This window comes from Atta cephalotes (genome assembly GCF_000143395.1).
Source record: "Atta cephalotes unplaced genomic scaffold scaffold00014, whole genome shotgun sequence".
In the NCBI taxonomy this organism is placed as follows: Eukaryota; Metazoa; Arthropoda; class Insecta; order Hymenoptera; family Formicidae; genus Atta; species Atta cephalotes.
Genome location: NW_012130078.1, coordinates 3770174 through 3778897, shown reverse-complemented (window position 1 = coordinate 3778897; position 8724 = coordinate 3770174). Strand labels below are relative to the sequence as shown.

Here is an 8724-nt window from a genome sequence, read left to right as displayed (position 1 = left end):
GAGAGAGAGAGAGAGACGATCACTTTTATGACGTTATCGCGAATCCACCCGTTTGCTGAGTTTTGGGGTGAACCACGCTTGCGCAAGTCCGGCAAGGTACCGAGCCAGAACGACGTGCAACAACCATGAGAGCTTTAGTTTTCGCCAGGTCCTCATCGTGGAAAAAGGGTTGCGGTCGCTCACGGGTGAAAGGCACTCTCATTGTATGCCCTACCTTAATTGCCCTCGTGCTATAATTACTCGAGGAAAGACGGAAGAGATGAACACGTGCTTCGATCCATAGATCACGTCGCGCATCCGAAAGTGTCGGAACCGGCACACTCGATGCTTTAATATCGTGAGCTGCTCTCGAATGAGAGTGAAAGCGCAAGTGTTGCATGCGGCTGCTTTGCATTTTGCTTTTCATCACGCGATATGCAAAAATGATAGATTTTCATCGGAAATGTAACGTGACTCAGCCCTGTGACTCGACCTATGTCGCATAAATGTAAAATTAATTAGCTGTAAATTAATAAAAATTGCATCAGTAATTACAAATAGTTAGCATCTTTAATGCGCATTTAAAGGCTCTTTAAGGTTCTTGAGAGCTTTTAGGTGGAACGTAAAAACTGTGCATTTACGAATTTAGATCACGTCACTTTCTGGAATTCACCGGCAATTGGATTCTGCTGATCCGTTTATCACGAAGTTTTTACGAAGGGCCACGTGTGGTGTACGCGAATGGAGGGAAAAACGGATTTGTGACAAAGAGAAGTCATAGATGGTGCATAACAACTTGTGAAGTTCCTAGTGAATATATGGCAACATTCAGTGTGGCGGATCGTCATGAGATCGTCGAGAGAACTTCTCGGAATGTTTCCGATCGTGTTCTTTCCATGAACGTCTGTCCGCCGAGCAGCTTCCCAGATAAATTTCAAGATTTTTTCGCAGCACTTACCGAGGACGGCGACGATCTACCCAGCATGCTTGAAGACAAGCTGATACCGAGGTAAATTTTTTAGTATTTTTTAGTGAGTATTTTTTTAGTAAAGAGTTTATTTAATAAATTATCTAAATTGTAAGAAAATATATAACTTTCTCTCTCTCTCTCTCTCTCTCTTTCTCTTTCCCTCTCGAGGAAGAAGGCAACAAGTAGTTCTATTTCAAAGCGGAAAGAGGAAATGAGAAAACGTTTTGCAAGGATAATAAAAAAAATTAAAAAATCAGTAAAAGAGAAGAGAAAGAGAATATTGATATACATAAATTGATTGTCAGTCAGGATAAAAAATAATGTTCGTGTATTTGCTGAAATATAAAAAGTTTAATTAACTATTAAAACAAAAACTATATCCATTCAGATTTATAAAGCAATTGTCAATTAACGAGCAACGAAAACGATATTAAAATATTCTTACTGAAGCGTTAAAGATTTAATTAATTGCTAAACGTTGAAATCAATATAATTAAATAATTATAAATAGCATTATGGGCATTGATCAGATTAGCCTAATGATAAATGTGTAATATTGAAACAAGGGATAATTAAAACATAAAGTTTATTTTAGCATTACAAATCTCAATGTTGTTATTTATAATTTTAAAAGTTTCGTTGACCTTTCAAAATATATGGATGTTTAACTTTTAACAAGTGAAATATATATGAAATTCGAGTCATTTAAACGATTTGAAAGTTTGCAAATTCAATAATATTTTAATATCGTAACATAAGTCGAGGACTCCCGACTTTATCTCAAAATTATATTTTCTAATTTGGGTAGAGCAATCCGGACTATTTTGCCGATGTCGTATTGGGGTTCATAGCATGTGACAAACATGCGTAGGAAGTCTTTAGTATTGGTTGAACTCGGTTTGAGATTCTCACAATCGGATTGGATTTGTCGTGGGACAATTTTACGCTAAACTCTGCCGCGGGTAATGAATCAATCTTCCACCGAAACTGAGTTTAATGCGAGGAGCGGAAATAGAGCGCTTATATGCAAATAAAATCGATAGCGCAATGCGTGCGTAAAAATAGGATTATACTGCTCCGAAAGTTGTTACGCGAAATCAGGGAACGTTGTGTATTCTTAGCTGCATTCGGAAATCCGGGAGTATCGTCTTTAGCTTTGTTTAACATTGGATGAACAGCAAGGATATACGGGGATATTCGGATGATATTTTCGAACGTAGTTCTTGTCTCTGCTAAGCCGGAAACTTGCAGAAAGCCGGAAACTTGCAGAAAGCCAGACAACATGAGCGTCGAAGGAAAAGGACGACGCTGGAGCAAAAGGGCTTTCCAGAGGCGGAGCAGCGAAGTCGAGGTCCGTATTCAACACACTTCGCTGTCCGGATCTCAGGGTCACAGCTGCGTGGATGGACCGAAGTCACCGATTACCTCGAGACGTAGAAGTTCCAGCATTGCAGTTGCCAGACCTACGCCGGACTTACACAGGTTGTCTTCTCGTAAAAGTGATTCATTATTGACTAGTATAGTCCGCTTGACGTCCGTACGGCAATCAATCTATTCAACGAGCGTTCAAATATAATCCTTAGCGTCTTAAATTCGAGATCGACTGACGCTGGAACTTTTCAGCGAATCGCGGAATTGTAAATTGATTGAAAAGTTTCGGATTTATGCGAGGACAGGATTACCCACGACGCGACGTAGCACATGCCTATGACAACGTTCTATTTCTGTATGATAGATTTCTGCAAACGGAGGCTGGTCCTTGGGGTCACCTGTCGCCTTCACCTAGGAGTCCGACTAGAACACCGTCTCTGAGTCCTGGCGCCGCGTCATCGTCATCGCATCTAAGCGCGAATGCGAGTCCAAACGGTCCCAGTCCGACGAGTCCTTCCGGTTCGACTGGCTTGGCATCCGGTATTCGTGGAGGTGCCGGTCCCAAGCAGTATCGCAGCAGAACAAGCAGTATGCCGGCGGTTCCACGTCACAGGGTAAGAATATATGAGAAAAAAATTGATCTCTGAACTCTCTAAATCTCATCGAGTGAAATCTCACTCGAGAAGAGACTGAAAATTTAATCTGTCTTGAAAAAAGAGTGAAAATACGGACACTCTTGTTCAAGAGTGACAAATATTTTCATTCTTTTTAAAGTGAGATTTATTCTTTTGGAATGAGATTCACTCCGAAGGAGAAAACTCTCAACCTCTTTTTCTATCTATCTTGGTATTATATTCGAAAAAGAGGATTGAGATTTCACTCCTTTGGAGTAAATCTTACTAGAATGAAAATCTGTGTGTGTATTTTCATTCTTTTTTTCAAGACAGGCTAAATTTTTAGTCTCTTCTCGAGTGAGATTTCACTCTACGAGATTTAGAGAAAAATTTTCGGTAAAAACCTGGGAAAAAAATTTGTTAAAACAATTAAAAACTATATTTATCTAATTTCTAGCTATAATATACGAACAGCTGATTTTCTATGTTAAAGTAGAAAAGTACAGCTGAATAAATTTAGTGATTATAGGTAATCATATTTGTTGTAACAGCAGATTTATTAAAACAGCAAAGTATTTTTCTATAACAATCAATTCAATATATAAATCAAAATTTTTAACAAAACATGCTAGCTATAAAAATGGCTAAAATAGTGTGAACTTTTGCTGCTATAATGAAGAAAATTTATTAAATTAACAATTTGTATTGCAGCAAAAAATTAACTGAATTTGCTGATAATTACTTGACAGACATAATTTCTTGAACCATCAAATCTCTTAAGTTATAAATAAGTTATAAATAAAGCTAAACTCGCGCAGCAAGATATAGTTTTGCTGAACTACTACTATTTTTTTCTGTGTATAGAGATATTCTGCGTATTCTCTCGTCATAAGAGGGAGGGAAGAGAAAAGGAGAGAATAATTTATAACAATTTGTGAATTCAGTGAGGAAGCAAATATAGCGGAATGCGTAACGATGAGTCTCATGTATGTACATATTGTACATAGATCGATGGCGCACGTGGCTGAGTTAATTTCCTCGGCCATTGTGAAAGATACCGCGAAACCGTGGCCGAAAGACTTTCTCTGTAACGATGACGGTGATTTCACGCGTATTGAAAAGTGAAATGAATACGGAGAGCGTAAATTCTGTCAAACAGCATATGGTAGAAGTACACAATGGAGCTGGGAATAACACCCTTGTGATTGTTACCTTTTCCGAATTTCATGTAACGCAACATTCCATGTAACGCGATCGCGCAACTGAAAATGAAAAATCGGAATGAGGTGCCTGGAGAAATGATGGCTTTTCTACGTCATTCATTAATTCTTCTTTTCATTTCCCTGGAAATTGCAGTTGACGTATCGTTACGACCGTTGAGACTTATAAAATTCTACGACTATCAACTTGCAACCGTTAGAAATATTCGAGGAGACATTAAATAAAATTAATCATTTAAAATACATAATTTATAGAAAAAGATTATTTTATCTTTTTATTCTAAGAGAAATATTTTATTTAACAATCTTTAATTCTTAATAATTTTTTATTAATTCTCACACAGATTCACAGTTTCTATATAAAAGAAAAATTCAACATCCCTTGGTTGATACATGGTCGATCGTCGGTTAGATTTAATAATCATTGACATGCAATAGACAATGTAAAGGACAGCACAAATCCAACATGCAAATCCGTAAATTAAGATTCGTGAGTTTAAGCATCAACGTTGAGTGCCAGTCCCACTCTGTGACCACCTCTGGTGACATTCGCGCAGTCTATGTTGAATGAAAGGATCAGCGTAACACCGTCGCTGATCTTTTGCAGGAGACTTGTGGCTAATTGAAGATCAGTGTTGAACTTAAATCGCAGAGTCGACCTCTCGTCGATCTTGCACTTCGCCCCAGCGCCAATTGTCCATTTTTGCACGTTGCCTCGTTTCCCGTATATGCCGTTCGCCGCGATGTCCAAGTCGCGCCTCACTGAAGAGCAAATGAAGTATCACGATCGATAGAACGAAACGATAGATTGAGAAACATTCAACATTTTCATTTACAAATACGCAAACCGGATTATCGTTATTGTTGTGTTATTATTATTATTATTATTATTATTATTATTATTATTATTATTATTATTATTATTTTATTAGATGTCGTTTTGAAAACGCAGCTTCTGTTAACATCTCAAATAGCAAAAAATGCTAGCGTATGCCAATAAATTCATAATTATAGAGAGCAGATTTCTATGTACTGAATCCTTTTTAAAGGTTTTTTACTACTGTAATGTGCCAGTCAATTAACATATAATCATAGAAATGCAACAGGAATGGAGCTTTTTATTATAATGTGCAGATAATACAGGATTTGCTCATTCTCTGATACACTGATATTTAAAAAACAGCAGATTTCCTGGATACTAATATAATTATCACTTATTTGCTACAATAATGACACAATTCAGAAAAACAAAATCCAAACACAAAAAAAATGAATTTTAATATTTTGAAGCATTAAAATTTTATAACATTAATTTTAAAATTCCAATTTTGATGTATAATAATTAATTATAAAGGAATAAAATGTTCTTTTATATTTTTTCTTTCTTTTCTTTGTGTTTCCGTTCTTTTTCTACAAGCAACTAAAAAAAATGACAATTTTTTAATTATATCGTTGTAATAAGTGAGCGATATGATATAATTTTGCAATACATATGCTCTTGACATGTTTAGTTATCTGGGATAATTAACAGTTACGTATAAAGCACATAATTTTAATTTAATCCAATTCTAAGCGAGGTCATCGACGTGTAGCATTATGTAATCCCGATAGTATCGGTTTATGGTCTGAGCTTTGTTGTACGTCAGTACGTCACTATTACACGACGCTGTCACAGACTCTCTACACACTAACGTTACTAATTATTGTCCTCTCTACCTTCGTCCTCCTGATTTCCTCGAGAAAATTGATAACGCTGCCTTAAGCCGATATGTGCTAAACGATTTGTACTATTACACGTCCGTATTCCGCTTATCTGAACACAGGAGCGACAGGATCTTATTACGCTCGTCTAAGCCAGGCACATTTAATCCCCCATTTACTTAACACGTGGGAAAGACAGCGGTAATTTAACAGTTCCGTTCTAGTTGACGACGACGTCGCGATTTCGCGATGCAAGAGGCAATGAATAATGGGAGAATATTACGAAGAAGACTGAAATTACTCTGTTGTCACGAGGATGATTATTCTCCCGTTGGCGCTGTTGGCAGTTTCAAGGGAATATCACGCGGAGGTCGCTCATGGAAAAATCGCGTTACCTTTATCGCGGATCTTTCAACTTTTACCTTTGTACAACACAGATAGTCCATACACGTGCGGTATACAGGTACATCGAAAGTGCAGGTCAAAGTCAGGGAAACCATAAGCGACACCGATGTCGTTTTTCGTTATCTTGTTCGAGGCCGTGTCATAGCCACCTTGGTAGCCCAGAAGCAGATCCCGGCATTTTACCACCATCGAACCGAGGAAATTGGTACCCGAATTCAAATCGTTGCCTGTAAAACAAGAAATCTAGTAATTTCGACGATTCAACATGCGATAGTATCGGATTGCTCACATGTAACCGAGTACGGGAAAAGATACCGGATGTTCCGATTTCCGCGTTTTCCTATATCTTGAAAAATAAAAAAGAATCTAATTCTTTCGTTTATCGAAATTTAATTGGACGCAAAAAAGCTGTCACTATTGACATTCTTAAAATTTAATTCATCCGCCTTTCCACGCGCATCTATTTGCAATGCGTTTTATTTTGCTGAAAAATGTAATGGCAAAAGCTCTTCCTTCGAATATGTTTTCATATCGAACTTGATTGCCTCGTGCGACAGTATGGTTGTCCACAAGCTTCCGGAAGTGCTTGTGTATCGCCATCGCCGGAAACTTGTGTTCACGGAAATTGCCGCGACTTGTTAGTAAACATTCAGGATGCGGTTCCGCTATTGTTCCTGTGAACTTTGTATGATATTGGAAAGGAGTTTCGAGGAGAAGGAATTATTTATTAAAGTTTCCCTCTGTTACGCAACGTGCAATCTCTGTTACGAAGCGCGAGACAAGGGAGAAAGTTTGAAGCGAATTATTCCAGAGAACTATATTATAGCGAGCTGAAACACGTTCCTTCGTTTCTGCGTGAGTTTGATTTTATTTAAATTTCTATATTCATTTCATATATAAAAGAGCATCGGGAATATCATTTGCCATCTCTGAAATAATTAATTAGACATGACGGGAGAAGAGGGATGGAGGAAGAGAGATTTACTGTAGAAAACTCGTCGCTCTCTACAGTAATTTTTTATATTCGATTCTTTTTATTATTTTACGAACGGAGTATTTAATTACGGAAATGTCTCTTGTATTTCGTAATATTAGAAAGTGATCTGATTTCGTGTAAAAAGAACACGTGCCATTTTTCTACGTTTAATATTATTAATACGTGTATTAATAATACACACATTAATAATATTAAGTAATCTTTGCAGTAATTGTACATGGAATAGAAATTTTTTAATGGTATAGTTTTATTTGATATTTTTAATAGGTTTTTTTCTGGACGAGGCCGGTAAAAAGTTTGGACTATAGTATATAATTAGTCTTCTTCCCTTAGACAAGAATACGTGAGCACAGTATATGAAGCCCTTTATCCATCATTCAAGCAGCACCCTGGCCAAAGCCGTTACCTTGCGAAACTTTATAAATAGAGGATGAATTTGTTCTATGAATTTTGCCGCTCGTGCTTTACAGGGAAGTCCGGTAAATCCGCGAGCATTATTAAACGAAGCGATCAACATTCAAGAGAACGCGATCATGCACGCCTTTAAACGCGAAAGAAATACGATACGTAAAGTTAATTAGATTTAAGGAAATTAACATGACTAACAGATCTCGCAGTGTGTGTTGATTCTCTTATTAACAAACTTCGAGCCGACTTTCACGGTTTTCGCAGCCGTTTCCGGATTGTAAGAGCACTCGGAGAGCAAATCAACACCCTTCATCAGCAAGTCATTAAACTCGTATCCCAGGAAAAGCACACCATCGGTCGTCCATTTTAATAGCAGAGCTCCAGCATTCGCCTTGTACTTTGTTTCCATTAATCCGCTTAACTATCATTAATTCATTATGAATAAATTTTCCAATTTTCTTGCTTTTGAAACATTCAAGTAAATCCAATAAGATACCCAAGATTATTCAATTCATATAGTTGATATAATTCTGATGTATTATTTTATATCGTTATTGAAATACATTGTGTTATACATATAAATCGATCATACGTGATTTAACAAATAAAGATAAATAACATTTATCCAATTTATTAATGCTGATAAATATTTCATGTGCATCAAAATATTATTGTATAAGTATAGTTTCTATAAAACATAAAACTCCATCAGTTTTCCGAATTTAAAGCAACAGTTGTTGCGAATTCGAATTCAGATACACTTATATTGTCTGCATAATCCGATATATAATTAAATGCAAATATTGCCGCTTGAAATAGTTGATTCAGCTACGTTTACATGCAAAATTTTTCGCGAGATAAGCGATCATCCGCATCATTCGTTTGCTTTTCCCGCGAATAATCACAAAATAATAAATAAATATTTAGCGTTAATGTAGATAAAATGACCAAAATTTAATTATTAAAGGACCTAAAAATATCTGAATTAAGGAGAGAGAGAGAGAGAGAGAGAGAGAGAGAGAGAGAGAGAGAGAGAGAGNATATATATCTACTACTTNT

General features: G+C 36.6%; 1 protein-coding gene across 1 annotated transcript in view; it reads left to right on the top strand.

Moving 5' to 3' along the window:
- Nucleotides 1-797: 797 nt before the first annotated feature.
- The window catches only part of LOC105617785 (GTP-binding protein RAD-like), a 21721-nt gene continuing 13794 nt past the window's right edge, over nucleotides 798-8724 (top strand). The window contains exons 1-3 of the mRNA XM_012199340.1: nucleotides 798-988; nucleotides 2201-2431; nucleotides 2685-2934. Of these exons, the coding sequence (XP_012054730.1) occupies nucleotides 798-988; nucleotides 2201-2431; nucleotides 2685-2934 (672 nt within the window). The remainder of the gene's footprint in view (nucleotides 989-2200; nucleotides 2432-2684; nucleotides 2935-8724) is intronic.